At 47.0% G+C, this 18349-nt stretch overlaps 1 protein-coding gene across 7 annotated transcripts in view; it reads right to left on the bottom strand.

Annotated features, from left to right (window-relative positions):
- RARA (retinoic acid receptor alpha) overlaps positions 1 to 18349 on the bottom strand; it is a 203360-nt gene that overhangs the window by 7548 nt on the left and 177463 nt on the right. For all 7 annotated transcript variants that reach the window (XM_035135758.2, XM_060281491.1, XM_035135759.2 and 4 more), the window contains 5 exons: positions 16334 to 16482; positions 12707 to 12848; positions 5449 to 5609; positions 3858 to 4034; positions 2636 to 2840 (listed from right to left, as the gene is read on the bottom strand). In XM_035135758.2, the coding sequence (XP_034991649.1) occupies positions 2636 to 2840; positions 3858 to 4034; positions 5449 to 5609; positions 12707 to 12848; positions 16334 to 16482 (834 nt within the window). The remainder of the gene's footprint in view (positions 1 to 2635; positions 2841 to 3857; positions 4035 to 5448; positions 5610 to 12706; positions 12849 to 16333; positions 16483 to 18349) is intronic.

An 18349-nucleotide genomic window follows, 5' to 3' on the forward strand; every position in this document is an offset into this window, starting at 1 on the left:
GAGTAAGGGGGTACATCTCACACTTGAGGGCCACAATGGGGTTTCCTACACCCAAATCACTTCTTAAAAAAGACACAACCACCCACAAAAAAACCACCATACATGTTGCTTGCCGCATGTGATGATCGCACCATGGGGCTGTTTTGCAAAAAGGCACACCTGCTAGGGAAAGCTGTGACTTTCCAGTGCCTGCACACAGCAAGATTGCCATGGTGTGCAACTGGCGCATGCTTAAAAGCTACAGATTGCAACTGCACATGCGGTTTTCGCACTCTTCCCTACACAGTAAAAGTCAGTGCATGTGAGTTCCATGACAGCATTGTCACCAATGTGGGGAACAAGCTTCCTCTAACCTTTCAGTCATTAGCATTGGTGTTTGAAAATATTCTGAACCTCATAGCGCATGAAGGCAACACCACCTCTCCTCCCCGCTGCCGAGCCTTGCAAAAATCTTCTCTCGTTCATCAAAAGCTTTTTTTTTAAAAAAAAGTGCATTGTTTCATGCCTCCCACCAAACTAACTTCCTGCCACCAGATGGTGCTGTTGGACAGGGATGTTCCCTAATGAAAAGGCCCTGGCAAAATAGAAGATGTGCAAGGGTTTGCGATAATTCGCAGATTGTAGTCAACAAAAATGTTTCTAAAGGAACAATATCAGGTGAAGGAAAATAAAAAAAAATCCTTCAGTAGCACCTTAAAGACCAACTAAGTTTTTATTTTGGTATGAGCTTTCGTGTGCATGCACACTTCTTCAGATACAGTGAAATGGAAGTTTCCAGGCACTTAATATCAGGTGAAGAAAGGCTCAAGAACTATCTCACTGCAACAAGTGACCCTGTTATGGCCCTTTCCCCTCCCCTTGCTTCAGAGGAACCTCAGAAACAGTATTTTGGTGCAAAGGCACAGGGGGCCTCAATTCTCAGCACCTTCAGAAAGTAACAATGGCAGGTAAATCCAAGTGGTTCCGGTTTCCAGAGCAGACATGATTGGGTTTCTAGAGTTCTTTTTGGGAGGGGGGTTTGCACCCAAATACTTTGCTCTAAAATAAATATAACATCACTCATAGACCTCCTGTGGAGGAGGGCTGGCTTACAACCATCCATGTTCATGTGAATACAGTGGTACCTCGCAAGACGAATGCCCTGCAAGACGAATTTGAATCATGATCTGATGGTGACTCGCAAGACGAATTCGTTTTGCGAAAAATTCATCTTGCGAATTGCGATTTCCCATAGGAATGCATTGAAATTTAATTAATGCATTCCTATGGGCAAAAAAAGAAATTTCAATGCATTCCTATGGGAAAACACGATTCGCAAGATGAATTTTTTGCAAAACGAATTGACTCGCGGAACGAATAAAATTCATCTTGCGAGGCACCACTGTATAATTTTGCCTTGACTCAAAGCTCCATGGCTGAGTCTCAAGTTTTAGAGTTTTAACATTCAGTAGCTGCAAATGGCAAATGATTTCCTGGTCTTTTAACATTACTTCAGGCTGCAAGATGATGAGGGAGTTTTACATGCATTAGTGCTCTCTTGGCAAAATAAAATTCAATTAAAAAAATCCCCGCACATGAATAAATAGCTTATCAAGGCTGAGAACGAGACCAGACTCTTGACATGTTTGGTCTATGTACCAAGGAGTTACTTTGTTTTGCTTTAAAGAAAGATGGGAGATAAGTCACAGAAATTTAGGTGGAATGGTTCAGGGAAATGTTTGCTACAGGATTCCAATGACCGTTATAAACTGGGGTTTTTATTAGGTCTTCCTTCAGCGATTCTCATTTCAAGCAAACAGTTTTGGACTGCTTCCATCACTACAAATATTCACTTCTGGGAACACTCGCCCAAGGGAAACAACAAAAACCAATTTAAGAAACCAACACTGGGGAACTGGACTTAACACTTCTGAGTGCAAGGAGAATCCTAGAATCTGAATTCTAGGAAAATCTGGCCCGTTCCCCCCCCCCGGGCCCCATCGGCACTCAATGTTTAAAGCAACATCATGCCACTTTAAGCAGTCAAGAGAAATGTAGTTTGTTAAGGCTGCTGAGACCATTATTTCCCTCATAGAGCTACAAATCTCACGAGTAGTTTAACTATCAATGTGTCCTCTGAGGGAACTCTGGGCGGCCCAGGGTGAAGAAGTTGTGGTTTTGCAAAACTTTAGTTATGTCTGATTTATCAGGTCTTAGTTACAGGTTGTGTTGGTCTGTGTTGGTCTGACGTAGTCGAAACAAAATAAAAAAAGTTTTTCAACTAAGTTTGTTATTGGTATGAGCTACTGGAAGGAATTTTTTTTTCGTTATCAGGTCTTGTTCCCTTTTCACGTTTGAGCAGGCACCCCCAAACTGCGGCCCTCCAGATGTTTTGCCCTACAACTCCCATGATCCCTAGCTAACAGGACCAGTGGTCAGGGATGATGGGAATTGTAGTCCAAAACATCTGGAGGGCTGAAGTTTGGGGATGCCTGCGTTTGAGGGACAACACACACACACACACACACACACACACACACACACACACAGTGCAGAGCTACGACTATGACTATACACACCCACTAGCCAAACCCTGAGAACGGAGGACATCAGTCCAGGACTCGGTCCTGCTCTCAGTCCCATTAACAGTGCTCACCCCCGCATATGAGGCAGATAGCGCTGAGGAGCCCTGTTTCGGCGTCATCCATCTCGAGTGGCAGTAGCTGGTTGGCGAAGGCGAAGACCAGGTCTGTGAGGGGCCCGAAGCCTGCATTGTGCATCTGAGTGCGGTTGAGCGTCAGGCCGTCCGAGAACGTCATGGTGTCCTGCTCTGGGGTGTAGCGCGTGCATATCCGTAGGATCTAGGAAGGAGCATGCGGGAGAGAGGCATGCATCACACACATAGGCTCCCAATGTCTTCCACGTTCCGCAAAGCATCAGTTACTATGAGGTGGTGGATATGGGTTCATTTGTGTGCTTTTTTTAGGAGATGAGAACCAGATGATGGAGCAAGCTTGTTTTCTGCTGCTGCAGAGGGTAGGAGGACCCAAACCAATCAATTCAACCTACAGTCGTATCTTGGAAGTCAAACGGAATCCGTTCCAGAAGTCCGTTCGACTTTCAGAACGTTCAGAAACCAAAGCGCAGCTTCTGATTGGCTGCAGGAAGCTCCTGCAGCCAATCAGAAGCCCTGTCAGATGTTTGGGTTCCAAAGAATGTTCGCAAACCAGAACACTCACTTTCAGGTTCGTGGCGTCCGGGAGCCAAAACATCCGAGTACCAAGTTGTTTGGGATCCAAGGTACAAGAAAGGAGGTTCTGGCTATACTTTAGGAAAAAACTTTTTGATAGAGAGCGCTGTTCCGACAGTGGCATGGATTGTGGACTCTCCTTACAGGGAGGTTTTTAAGCAGTGGTTGGATAGCTTACCTGCCAAGGATTCTTCAGCTGTGATTCCTACATTGCAGCAGTTGGACTAAATGATCCTTGAGAGTCCTTCCAACTCCACAATTCTCATGTACTCAGGCTCCCCTACCCCCTTATAGCAGGAACCCCCAAACTTAGGCCCTCCAGATGTTTTGGACTACAGTTCCCATCATCCCTGGCCACTGGTCCTCTTAGCTAGGGATCATGGGAGTTGTGGTCCAGCAACAGCTGGAGACCCAAGCTTGGGAGACACTGCACTAATGTGTTGGGACCCACTGCTGGACCATGGACTGATCTAGGGTGGATAGTAATGGCAGCACGGCCACCATAATGATAAAAAGAAAAGGGTCCCCCAATGCATGGTCTTTGGTTCTGAAGAGGCTGAAGATGTCTGCCCTACAGGTTCAAGGATTCCAATGACTTGCCGCTGTCTGAAAGAGGGGTGGGACTCACCAGGATGTCTAGACAGGCGGCTTTCAGGAGCGTGATCTGGTCGGCGATGGTGAGTGTGGTGAAGCCCGGCAACTGCTTGGCGAATTCGACTGTCTTGATGATACACTTTGTGGACAACTCACTAAACTTGTCCCACAGGTCGATGTCGAGAGAGACCCGCTGATCCGAACTGTTGTTCTGTGGAGCAGGGAGGAGAAGAGACCAGAAACACATGAAAAGACAGAAAGGAAAAGAAAAGAGGGAGAGCTGAATGCATTTGAGACTGGGGCCAAAAAAGGTGGGGGTTGGATTCCAACCCCCCCCCCAATACACACGCACTCTCTCTCTCTTGAAGTGGCAGATTAAGAAGAAATCGATTCTCCGGCTACACTGTCTGGACTATACTATACAGTGGTACCTCAGTTTAAGAACAGCCCTGTTTACGAACTATTCAGTTTTCGAACTCCGCAAAACCGGAAGTAGTATCCCGATTTGCGAACTTTACCTTGGTCTAAGAACAGAAGCCGAATGGTGGAAGGGCACCAGCGGCGAGAGACATTAGGGAAAGCACGCCTTGGTTTAAGAACGGGTTTCAGTTTAAGAACGGACTTCCGGAATGGATTAAGTTTGTAAACCGAGGTACCACTGTACAACAATGCATGAAAACATAAAATCCAGGTGCAGGTAAGGAGAATAATTTATTATAGTTTTGTGTTTCTCTGTCATTTTGGGGACTATCTTTAAAAGTAGCATCTTCCAACTCTGGACAGCTGTTACAAATGCAAATGAACATTTCATGAGTGCCACATCTGCACATATTGGGCTGGGACTTGTTTTCTGCCATCTTTCTGAACTGCTGGCCTAACTAAGCAGCTCCTCTTGAGAGACTCAGCTTTCACCTGAGCAGTCCTGGAAGCTGCCTTGTGTAGGCACTGTACTAAAAGACAGGATGAATTTATAAAACAACACAAGCAGGTTCCTTGCCCTTGTGGCTGGATAGAGGTGCCTAAGTAATGTGGCAAGCGCCCAGGGGAAACTCAGAAGCAAGGAGTGTGGAGCTGCGTAGTCCAGCTAGCGGAAGACAGAATGGGCCATTGCAAATATCTCATATTCCACCCCTGGTTAAAAGGATCATGAAGGAAGTGATGTGGAAAGACCTTTTCTGAAGAGCTGCTCCATGTGGATTGGACGGACAATTAGTCTGGACTCTGCAAAAGGCAGTTTCAGAGGGATAAAATATGGAAAGCAAACCAGCAAGGACCAAGGTGCTCAACTAGCAAAATTGATCAAGGTTGCAGAGTTATGGCTTGTTTTGTTTTTGTAGCAGAATTTCAGGGAGTTGTCCAGCTCAGTCAGTAGAGCATGAGACACTTAATCTCAGGGTCATGGGTTCGAGCTCCACACTGCAGCGGGTTGGACTACATGAGACCTTCGCGCTCCATGTCCAACGCTACAATTCTAAGTGCAGAATTCTCATAGCCCCAGCTGAGGTTCCCCACCCCACACCAGCTGACTGCCTATGGATCCCACCTCCCCGCCAACTGCACCAATCAACACTTCCAGCTCACACTTCCTCCTCCCCTCCCACTGCCTCCCTCGGGCTGCCACTCACCGTGGTGTACTTTCCCAGCTGGCAGAGGGCAGGGAAGGTCTCCTGGTGGGCTTTGCGCACTTTCTCTATGAGGTCCTCCACCTCAGGCGTGATGATGTAGCTCTCCGAACATTCCTGCTTGGGGGCGTCTTTCTTCTTCTTGTTCCTGTCGTTCCGGACGGCTGTAGAGGAGGGCAAGCAAAGAAGAGAGGATCGCAAAGTGAGGATCGGCGCTTTCCGAGAGAGTGAGAAATCAAGAAGAGCCCTTAAGGGAGAACCCACCCACCCTTCCTCCATCTTTGGCCATGGCCATTATTTGTGATTCATTATGTAACGACAACAACAAATGGAAAAAGAAAAAGAAATGCACTTGAATGGAAACCAAAGGAGATGGCTGATACTTAGTGACACCACTGGTCCATCAAGCTCAGTTACTGTCAACAAAACTGCAAGGATTTAATGCAGGCAGGGGGTATTCCCAGCCCTACCTGCAGGTGCCAGGGATTCAATGAAAGAGTTGGAAGGGACCCCCAACCCACGGCAATGCAGGAATCTCAACTAAAGCATCTAAGACAGGTGGCCACTGAACCTGGGGCCTTCTGCAAATGAAGAAGGGTGCTCCCACCACCGAGCTGCAGCCCTTCCGCGAGGGAGGCATCCAAGAAACAAAGACACACAAATACAACAAAAATGCCTCAGCCGAAAGCCATCTCTCAGCACCCTTCTACCAGTTGGCCACCCTGCCCTAGCTCCACTGACAGATCAGCCTTCCCAATCCATGCCACTGTGTGTCACATCGGAGAACGAGTGTGCAAACTGGAAGCGGGCCTGCAGATCAAATAGCTCCTGAGGTCTCAAGAAAGTGATCACAACAGCATTCGGAATTTGCCAGGTGCATTTGGCTGTAAAATTCTACCCATGATCTTTTTATCTGCACAATCAGAATGGGGTTTCAGGAGCCAAAAAGTTGTATTGAAAAATATGACTTTCGAGCTGTCTGGACCACAAAAAGGCAACTAGGCTTTCCGTTTTGGTGACTGTAACCCTGGTTTAAAGAGCCATTTGGCGCCTAACTTATATAGCTGAGTTTCTAACACTGGTTCGCAACTAGATGTTGCAGGAGAGGAGGGAGACACCTCCCCTACCTGCCTCTATAGTAAATTGGATCCGTTCCCAATCCTACCTTCGTCAGTCCTGGAATGCAAACAGAATGTATTCATTCACCAAATCATTTACTTGATGCCACAACTTGCCATGAGGCATCTTGTTTACTATGTGGCAGCTTTTCATGCCCCTGGGAAGCTAGGAAAACACAACCTGGTCTCATGATGGATGTGTGTGCATGCAATATGTGCAAAAAAGCATGTCATAGCTGCCAATTCCCCCGTATTCCCCGGGAAACCCCCGTTTTTCCAGCTGTTTCCCGCTGGCAGCCCAGATTTTTAAAAACCCCGTAAATCCTCCGGATTCTTACCGTCTGGAGTCTCTGGACATGCGCAGAAGCGATTTCTGGCGCTGTGGCCATTTTGGAAATGGGCAGAACATGCGTAGAAGCGACTTCCGGTGCTGCTCTGCCCAGTTCCAAAATGACCGCAGCGCGGCTTCCAGTGCCCATCCCGGATTTTTCAATCTGGGAGTTGGCATCTATGGAGCATGTGTGTGTGCCCACATACCCACATGTGTGTGCATCCCTTCCAGACCTCAGTGACTGGCAGCCGAAGCAACAGAAACCACACATTTATCCAGCTAAGTGTGGTTTTCTTTGCTCCCAGAAATATTTAACCATTATATTCTTACTTCCAATATCAGTCTGTTTAGTTCAGCACTTCTATACCTTTTTTCCCTTGCTGCCAAAAAAGCAGCACCTGAGATCACATTCAATCATCAGTTTTTTTAAGTAATTTCAAGAAAAAAAATCACATATATGCTTAGAAATAGTTATCAAAGAACAAAGCAGAGAGAGAGAGAGAGAGAGAGAGAGAGAGAGAGAGAGGTGCTTCGTGTGTCGGTATAAAAAATGACCAGCCACCGTTAAAGAGTCTTCTTCATGAGCAATGAAACTTTAACCAGCAGCTGGACTTCCGGTTTGCCGCCATTGTCGCTCGGCGGGGTTCGTCTCGGGCGCCGAGACACCCACCGCCACCAAGGGAGGGGTGAGTCGCGCGAGCGCCGCGACCACCCGTAGAACCCCAGATTGTGCGTTCTGGGGGCTTGGATTTCCCAGCTGTGCCCCATTAAGTTGCGATTCGCTGCCCGGAAAGCCTCTATTCGGGGGCACCGTGAGCAGAGAGAACGCGATGGAGCCTTGGGTCCAGTGCTACTTGGATGGCGGAAAGCTCCAATCCGACGACAGGAGAGCGGCAGATACCTCCAAAAATAGAATTTGACCGTGAGTAAAAAGAAAGAAGAATTGGCTTTGAGAGATTTGAATTTGGACACGGGAGGGGAGTTTAAATTACAAGGGAACGGAGGTCGCTCCCCCCCTTACCGATATTCCAACCAGCAGCTAACTAGCCTGCAGCCGTGTTTACGAAAGGATACGAACTCTTCTAAGAAAGTTAACTTGAACCCTTCCCTTAGGGCAGAGCCGAGGGAAGAGAGTATTTTATTTTAGATCTCTGCAAAGGACGTTGTGAGATTAAACGATTCCCCCCGGGACCCTGGGAGCGGGACTCTGGAAGCCATTACCAGAGAAACTAGTGAGGAAACGAGGGGAAAGAATGTATCAGCAACGGAGAACTTTGGAAGTATAGTTACAATATAGCGTGATTTTGTATTACTTTGAGACTTTGAGACTCTGAGACTCAAGAAATCTTGGCCGTGGGGTGTAAAAGAGACTTTTTTTTTATTGTAAACATAACAAACAAAGGACACTAGCACCACCCTGGGAACCACACTATATGCTTCCTGCTGTAATACGAGAAGATAAAGGACTTAGCCAGACAAAACAACCGACATGCAGGGGGAAGAGATCACCGTACAACAGATTTTGGATTTTATCCAAGAAATGACTGAAGAACTGTGCTATCCCAAAAGGACTTTACAACCCCAAGTGGAAGCTTTCCTACCACAAGAACAGGAAGAACAGCAAGAAGAAGATGATCACGGAGGAAATTTACAAGAAGAAGAAGAAAAAAAGGAGCAGTCGGATGAAGAGCAGCCAGTGAGAGTGGCCGAAAAAGAACTCTATTGGATGCAAGACTCTCCAGACTGGGACAAAGTCTGGGGTTCTGGTCTGCCAGTGAGAGAGGGAGACCAGGCCCCAGTCAGAGACAATCAAGATGTGGTAGAAAATGACGATTGGGACTGGTTCTGTGTCTCCCTAGTGAGAGAAGGGGGACACAATCCAGTCAGAAGTTTGATGATATTGGGGGACAAAGGAAAAGAAGATGTGGGAGGGAAACAGATTGAGTATAAGAAACAACAAAAAAGGAAAAGGGGAGAGCGGTTTGGGAAGGAGAGGTCCAGGGAGGGTGTGGGGTAAAAATGTATTATTTTTTATGAAGTATTAATCAAAGGACGGTCAATGAGGTTTAAGAAATGGAAAGGTCTAAGGATTAAGGTTTAAGGAATACGGATCTGGGGATGGCTTTGAGGGAATTGCTCCCAGGAGAGGTAGGGGAAAAAACCAAGAAGAATGACAATTATTTAAAAAGAGGGAGGATTGGGAACACGATATATTTCCTAGAGAGTAAATAGAGGCTAAAGGATATAATTAGAAGAAGTCAGGAGGGTGCTTAAATTTGGAAAGGAAATAGTAATGATGGAAGAATAAGAATTGTAAATGTTTAATTTTGTATAAGTATTACGAAAGCTGTATAAAAGATCTGGAAAATAAGAATCGGGAAAGGGAGGGGCGGGGAGGTCAATGATAAGATGTTAACAAGAATGTGTTATTATCATTTTTTGTTTTTTTGTTTTTACGTCCTTTTTGCTATTTTTTATTTCTATTTTTGTATCTTTTTTATTTTTATATTGTCTTTTTAATTCTTTTCTTTTATGAATTCTTTATAAAATCAATAAAAATATTATTTTTTTAAAAAAAAGAAACTTTAACCAGCAGCTGAAATGTCAAGAAGCAAACAGTTTGAGGTGTTTGCTCTTGAGGCACATGTTACAGAGCTTGAGAATCACCACTGATAAGGCCCTGCACATGCGTACACAACACACAAAAATCTATCTACCCAACAGAAAAGAAGGGTCCAGGTGAACATGAGATTGCAAGGATTTTCCTTCAGGGGGAGTGCAACCCCACCAAAGGAAGGGAGGACAGGCCACCCTCCAGACCTAAGCTAGCCTGCCATCCTAACCTGCGTCTTGTTTGTCCTGCTCCACTTTCAGCCATTAGTTCCTGAAATGTCTTCCTCCCTAAGACCTACCAAGGGCATAGTCCTCATGAGGACCATCCACTCTGCAAACTCAGACAGTGAGGACAGGCAGGGGTGGAATTCTCTACCACTGGAAACTCGCCAACACCCAAATCTCTTAAGGAAGTGTCCACAACCTTCTCTGCACAGGCTGTTTATTGGCACATGGGGGTGGGGAGCTAGCAAAGGGAGCGGATCACTAAGTGTTTGTTGTGTTGTGCCAAGGTATCTGAAATGGGTTGTTTCCTACATGTCTTCCCTCTCTCTCTCTCTCTCTAACCTGCCAGGAACCCTAAACATGAGAAGAGGTTAGAAATTCAAGCAGACAAAAGAAAGTCAAGCAAGAGCTTCTTAACTAATTTAATTAACCTACATAGAACAAAAAAACTGTTCACAAACTACAGAACTAAGACCCAAGGGCTGCTCAACAAGACGTGGCCACATGCATCAGATTTGTGGCGTTGCGTCTGCGTGGAAGGGATTTATCAAGGCAAGCACAAAGCTTTGTGTACGTTGTTTTGTTTTTTGTCTCTCTTGTGGCATTATATCCTTCCACAGGACTCCATAGTAGGATAATTCCTGGAGGAAGTCATGTGGGAATGTATGGTTGGTGTGCGCCCTTTTGGGCTTTTCTTTTTCCTTAAAACACACACACACACATATCTATATATTAATAAAATAAATACAAATCGTGAGGCGGTGGCAACGCCAGATGAGTCTTTCGCTCACAGTGGGCTGGTACATTTCACCGCCCTGCCTGAGGGAGGAGGTGGGGGCGGGAGGGAGGGGGATAATTCGGAAATCAGTCATGTCTGCTTGGTAAATTCAATAAAGCGCAGTCCAGACAAGCAGTTGGGGCGGGGGGGAAATACTGCATCCATCATCACATAGGGGCTGGGGGGAGAAAAAGCAGCTGGCACAAGGAGAAATGTTTGTGTGTGTGTGTGTGTGTGTTGTTGGCGCATCTTAAAAGCAGCTTTGGGAAAGGTGCCCCCGCGTTCCTCATTTTCTGCGCCCGCTCCCTAACAAACATTTCAGTTTGGTTTGTACTTGAATTCCCTTCCTCCCTGGAAAAAAGAGTGGTTCTACATCTCATGAAGACATCGGTTCCTGCCCTGCCTTAGCTCTGTACCTGAATTCAACGAGAGTCGTCCTCCCGCCAGCTATTATTTGGTCAGCAAAGTCATCTTTCTCTACAACATCTCCAGGGCCGACAGATGGGCTGTGGGTCATTAAAAAGGGACTCCAGGATTATATATTGCTACTCAGCAAAAATGGGTGGAGAGCAAGGCCGGGACTAGGCCAGAATAATACCTGCCCCACCCCACCCTGATTACCCTATTTCTTCATTATCCTGTTTCTCACCTAAAAGGCAAAAGGGGTTGGGGAGGGCAGGGTCGCCAATGTCCCAGATCAACCACCGATTCCCCACCCATCCAACCCTCCCTTTCGACTGGATCAATCTGCTATTTCCCCACCCCAAGGGTTTATTAATCTCACCCTTGGAGTTGTCATGGCGAAGTGGGGTTCCCTCCGCCCCCGCCCCCATTACAGTCGGGAGCCATGACAACTAGGCACTGCAGACGCCAGGAGGGCCCTGTCTGCGTCATTTATCTCTGACATCATTAATCACCGGTTGCCGGGGAAACACCCTCAAAATTAGCACAAAGCAGAGGGGCGAGCTCCACGCACCATCCCTTTGGGGTGAAAGCTGGAAAAATCCCTCCATATCAATGGCAGCTGTTTTGGGGGGAGGTTGGAGGAGGGCGAGGGCAGTCATGTTGGGCAGGAGAGGTGAGCTCCCCCCTCCAAGAACCAGTGAGAATGGGGAACCCTTCCCCTTCCCCCCCCCCAAAATGTGAAACTGGACCTAATTCCTAAATATCCATACAACTGCAACATGCTATATTTGCACTGGTCAATTTGATGATTTATTTATTTTTTTAAATGCAAACATTGCATTATTATTATTATTATTTCCACAAGAGATGTCGTGCAGGAGGAAAGATACGGCCGAGTGGGAAGTAGAGAGCGCATTGGCAGGGAAGCCATAACCATGCCTTGAAACCTCAAGGAAGGTGTAGCAGTCATGCACGGCTCAGACATTCTGGGTTGCAGCCAACGCAAACCCTGTTCAGAACAGGCCCCTTAAAATTAAGGGACATGACTAACTTAGAGTCACCGATTTCGATTGAGTCTCCTCTGAGTACAACTAGCACTGGGTACGACCCTCTCTTTGCTAAACCCTGGAAGTTTTCGCCAACACAACCACAAAACTTTGAATTTGCCTCTGTAATCCTGAGGACTAGAAATCTGACTTTCAAAAATGAACAATTCCTGGCTCTCTCCTCTCCCTTGCCTTTTTCTTTTCTTTTTTTTTCTCTCCTGCTGCAAGTGACTATGTCAATGGCCCCTGTTACATACTCTGTTCCATATCAGGTCTTCTCTTTCCTCTTCCTCCTCCAAAGTCTTTCCAGGACTACTATAGCCCTCACCCTTCGACCTCCGTATCACAGGGGACTCTCAGCAGCACTCTGGTTTGAATTATGATATGAAAACGCTCTACTGTTATTAAGGGAGACACAGCCTGTGGATTGGCCAACAAGGATGGCCAACAGCCTTCGTGGAGATTCGAATCAGGATCTCCCCAACCCGTTGACTTTGCTCAATGGCCCTTGTGAGTTTCGAATGTGGAAAGGCATTCAGGGTGGGGGTGAGGACCTGTTACTTTAAGACAGTGGTGGGCAAACTTGGGCCTCCAGCTGTTTTTGGACTACAACTCCCATCATCCCTAGCTAACAGGACAAGTTGTCAGGGATGATGGCAATTGTAGCCAAAAACAGCTGGAGGCCCAAGTTTGCCCACCACTGCTTTAAGAGGATGCATAGCAGCTTCGCTTCCTCTCCACTTACACTCCTTGGACATGCCAACTTCGAAGCACTTCTGCAGGCGGCAGTATTGACAGCGGTTCCGCGTCACTTTGTTGATGATGCAGTTCTTGTCGCGGTGACAGGTGTACACCATGTTCTTCTGGATGCTGCGGCGGAAAAAGCCCTGTAAAAGGGGGGGGGAGAAGAAGAGGGGGGAAGCAAGGCATGAGACCAAGGCAGACCCTTCCTTCCCTCACTTTCAGCCCCCCACTGGGCTCTGCCAGTGTTGCTGCCGTGTGATTGGCTCCCCAGAGACCGGATGGTGTGTGTGTGTGTCCTTCCCCAACACCACCCTGCTTCTATGTCCTGCCTTTTTATATCATAAGTCTGAAGGAAGGGGCTGTGTTATTCTTATTGATTTGCAAGGACGCTCTGGGAGTGAGCTTTCCTGGCTCAAGAGCAGGGTATAAATCCTTTCAAGTGAGTGAGTAAACAAACAAACAAACAAAGAATGCACATGAAGCGCTTTGCACATGCTAAAAAAAAATTACTACAGCAGGGGTTGGAAACCTGCAGCCTTGCCCCCACAGGTGCCACTGACTACAACTCCCATCATCCTTGACCACTGGCTGGGGCTGATGGGACTTGGAGTCCAACATCCTCTAGAGCAGTGCTCCCCAACCTTTTTATCGCCGTGGACCAGTCAACGTTTGGTAATTTTACTGCGGCCCGCTGGGGGGGGGGACGTTGATTGTTTATATTTTATTTATATTGTTTTGATTTAATAATTTTAATTTAATTGTATTTAATGTTCCTTGGGCGGCCCGGTACCAATTGATCCACGGACCGGTACCGGTCTATGGCCCGGGGGTTGATGACCACTGCTCTAGAGGGCCCCACAGGCTCTTCCTTTTCTGCTGTTGAAATGTTAAGAGCTGCCCTGCCCAGGGCACAGTAGTGGGGTAGGAGAGATGAAAATAATGCCAATATATTTCACATCTGGCAACCAATATGCTCCTTTGGTTTCAGATAGCACATGGGGAGACGAGTCTAAAAAGCCCGGGACATGTTCCTCTAGAGGCTAATGGTGGCCCATTTACCAGAAGTAAATGAATTGAATTTATTATTTCGGTCATAGACCAGTTCCAGCTCACATATAATATCAAGGAAGTCATAAAACACAATAGGGATACATTTGAATTTGCAATTAGGTATACCAGGGACACAGGTGGCACTGTGGGTTAAACCACAGAGTCGTGTAGGGCTTGCTGATCAGAAGGTCGGCGGTTTGAATCCCCGCAACGGGGTGAGCGCCCGTTGTTTGGTGCCAGCTCCTGCCAACCTAGCAGTTCGAAAGCACGTCAAAGTGCCAGTAGATAAATAGGTACCACTCCGGTGGGAAGGTAAAGGGCGTTTCCGTGTGTTGCTCTGGTTCGCCAGAAGCGGCTTAGTCATGCTGGCCACATGACCTAGAAGCTGTACGCCGGCTCCCTTGACCAATAATTCGAGGTGAGCACCACAACCCCAGAGTCGGTCACAACTGGACCTAATGGTCAGGGGTCCCTTTACCTTTACCCTCACACTACTGCTGCCCCCACCTCAAAGAAATCCAGGAAGCCTGAATTATACTCTCAGAACTAAGCAAATTGAATATATTTGATGTTATAGTAAGTCAGGGCTTCAGAGAATGTAGGCCTTTAGAGTAAGAGGGAAGGGCAAATATTGTTCTACACATGAAGACTAGAAACCCAAGACTCTCAGGATTGTCGCCTCCTCTGTGAAAGTACACTGGGGTGCAGAATATAAACAGCCCAATGTTGCACATTCTCAAGAGAACCAAATGTCAGCAGTTCTCTTAAGTGCTAAACCAAAAAAGAGAGAGCCTGCAACCAAGTGGGACAGGCACGCAGTCAGAAGTTGAGGCTCATTGCTTCGGGGGTGGCCATGGCAGAGACCCGGCTACTCAATGGCAGAGGGGAGCGAAGACAACATTGCCACGTCCCTCTAATGAGATTAGGAGACTCCTGGCGGGGAAGGAGAAAGGCCTTTCTTCCAGGCTACCAGAGGCACAAAGGGCCTCGTGTTAATGAGCCAGAGGGAAGGGATTTGCTGGTGGGGACCGAGCACATAGCACAGCGCCTGCCCGCTCAGGCTGATCTCTTCCAGCCCGATCTGCAGGGTCACACTGCCAAGCCCGGTGCAAGTGAGGCCGTGTGTGCGTGTGTGTGTGTGCGTGTGTGTGTGTGTGTGTGTGCGCACACACACACACACAGGTAGAACAACTGGAGCTCATCCTCTTAGCAGAAAGACAGGAATAAACGGGAATTTTGAAAAAGAAGAGTGAACACAACTCTTATGAATACAGTAAAACACACCCTTGTGCCCATGCCAGCTGTCCTCATGTTACAAGCAGAACCAGAACTATCAACAATAAGGGTTGGCATGTGTCCTCTTTTTCCAGGACATGTCCTCTTTTTCATGGGTATGTAAAATGAAGGTCGTCCTAACAATCCATTGTTAAAAGTAGAAGTCGGCAAGTGTGTCCTCTTTTTTTTTTGCTTTTCAAAATATGGCAACCCTATAGGCACAACGATGGAATATCTATTCGCCGGGGGTTGGACTAGATGACCCTGGGGGTCCCTTCCAACACTACAATCCTATGACCTCAACTACATTGCTGAACTTATAACAATTTGCCTGTCTCAGTATGCAAGAAGGAAAAACGCACACAGTGGAAATGGCCTAAACCATGGACTAAGGGCAGAGGTTTTTAAACTGTGGTTGCCAACCTAGTGCCCAGAAATCTCCACGTGGGGGCAATTGGACACATGCCAGTAGCAAAACGCACCTGGGGAATTTCAAAGACTGCTGAAGACACGCTTCTTGATACTTGAGATGTAATATTTTCAGGACTCATCTTCTTGTTGTTTTTTGTAATTTTAAGTTGTTTTGCACTATTTTTAATATTGTGCTTTAATATCAATGAGGCTTTTAAAATTGTAAGCCACCCCGGGACCTTAGAGTGAGGGGCAGGTGATAAATTCTAACAATAATAATATTAGCAATGACAACGATAATGCTAAAAATTCATCCTAGCCTAGAAGAATGGAGAGCTTGGCTTCTAACCTCTGCATGAACACTGCTCTGTCCCTCTATACCTATGGGATAGGGGCAAAACCTAAACTTAGTGGCCTCAAATTATTATGGGACACTATAAAATATATAGCTGGGGAGAAGGTGGTAGCAACAGGGAAACAGGGTGTTTGTGTGACTTTCAATGGGGCCTAGCAACAAGGCCTGGGGGGGGGGGGGGACACGCCAGCCAGGATCGCAGTACCTCTCTCAAGAGTTCCATGTTCATGGCCCCTCTTTGGCCTGTGGTCTGTCTTGGCAGCTAAAAAACTGTACAGGACCCAAACAATTGGCACCCCCCCCCAATGTCTTTCCCCTGCAATGTATACGTATAAGACTATTTTTTAACCCGGGGAAAATCTTCTCAAAAGTCGGGGGTCGTCTTATACGCCGGGTTATATTTCTTATATGGTGAGTATATCCCAAACTCTATATTTTAACTGGAAAAGTTGGGGGTCATCTTATACGCCCAGTCGTCTTATACGCCGGAATATACGGTAGGTCTCATCCTTTCCCAGCTGCCCTTTCCGTTCTCACCTTGCATCCTTCACAGGCGCTGACCCCATAGTGATAGCCAGAAGACTTATCCTGGCACACAAAGCAGGGCTTGTAGATTCGGGGCAGTGGGGGCGGTGAAGGAGGGCTGGGCACAATCTCTTCCGAGCTGGTGCTCTGTGTTTCAATGGCTGCAGAAAAAGAGAAAGAGAAATCAGGTGAGCTTCTCAGGGCCTAAATACGCAAGCAGAAGAAGCGGCCTTTTTTTATTTTTGAGTCTGCCTGGAATCTACATGATGAAATCACCCGACCAATTCACTTTCATAATGCCACTTATGGGCCTTGTGTTCATACACCACTTGTCTCCCCTATGTTTGAGGACTGAGTGCTTGGCTGGAACTGAATGTGTGAACCGTTTCCACGGGGGGGGGGGGGGGGGACATTGCATGCAAGGTGATGTGAGGAGAAATGAAAGCTCTGTCCATGCCGTTTGATCTGTGACATGGTCCATTCACACATTTGCGTTTCCACGTGATGGGAAATAGGCGCAAGACAAGGAAGGAGCATGGGTATGTGCTCTTGAGACATTTGCTCACAAAAATATCTTACTTGGTTCTGCCTACTATTAACTGCCCTAAAGAAAAGAAAAGAAAAAAACCTTCCAAATTCTCTGCAGGGATACTAATGCAGGATGCACGGAAGATTATACAGTATTCTAAAACAATTGCTGCTTGGTTATCGATTTTTATCCTTTGCACTGAATTTGGGGTTTCGTCTTGAATGAACTTAGAAATCTGGGGTGGGGTGGGCCCCCACAGATCATGCAACGGCTGCTAATCAGAGGCAAATCCCAGTAAAAATGTCAGCTGGCCTCCTGGGAAAACCATTCTGTGGTTTCAACAGCAGGATTGGAGCCTGAGCTGCCCCAGCGCTCTGTCCTGGAGGGATGCTGCTCAGCTGCTCATATTTTAGCAGGCAGATTTTGCAAGCGTAATGCCTTTACGTAAGATACCCTCCCTGAGAAACACTGAGAAGTGGGAACAGGACAGCCCAGTAGGGAAGAGTAACCCCAAACGGGGATGCCCGAAGGCCTGGAAGCTTTGGAAGCCGCCTCCAGCATGCTCTCCGCAAGGGTGGGATAGCACCACAGCGATATGCGATTTGACATTTTCAGGCCAGAGAAATAAGATGTAGGATTGAGCCAGACACAGCCAATCCCAGGAGCTTTACATGCTTGGCGCAGCAGCTCAACAGAACAGGGTGGGGTGGTGGGGTGGGGAGGGGGAAAGAGAGGCAGTGCAGTAGTGACGTGAGGCTGCTGGATTCCTGGATCTGGAAGGGAAGGGGGTTTGCTTTCGGGAAGGAGGACGATAAAACAATCCGGACACTTGTCTTAAAAACAACAACAACAACAAAACCTGAAATTTAATGCCAGAACACACACACACAGTGTTATTATACGGACCAAAGTGCCTCTGTGCTTTCGCAGAGTGCATATCTGCGTAACAATGGAGTTTAGCAAAATAACCAGGGTTCTAGGTTCTTTTGCTTCTAGGGCAAAAGGGGTGTGAATAGTTGTTGTGTGGTTGCTCCAAGGTAATTAACACTGACTACAATAGTGCAATCTTGTGCCTGTGATATGAGGCAGGGAATCCCCTATAAAGTATGTCACACATCTTTGTGGGTGGGTGGGTGGGGGAGATAACGCAGTTGCGACAAAAGAGATGTTCGGTGCTGGTTAGAAATGGGGCAGAAGTGTGACGCAAGGTAGAAAAGGGTTTTTAGAAGACATTTAAAATGCAATATATCCTACGGATGATCCCTCGAGGAAGAAAAAGTCTGGGAATCTGGACTCCTAGCCACCAATGCAGAAGGAAGCAGTTCTAGGCTGGTTATAACAGGACGCAGCTAAAAGCCTGGATATTATTCCCATCTCAGAGAAGGAAGCAGGGGGCTGAGATGGGTTACAGCAAATGGAATGGGAAGCCAAAATTCTGAGGGATTCCAACTTGCAGGATTAGTTAAGGAGGGAGCTCCCTCTTGCCAAAAAAAACAGCA

This window comes from Zootoca vivipara, chromosome 13, assembly GCF_963506605.1.
Source record: "Zootoca vivipara chromosome 13, rZooViv1.1, whole genome shotgun sequence".
NCBI lineage: Eukaryota > Metazoa > Chordata > Lepidosauria > Squamata > Lacertidae > Zootoca > Zootoca vivipara.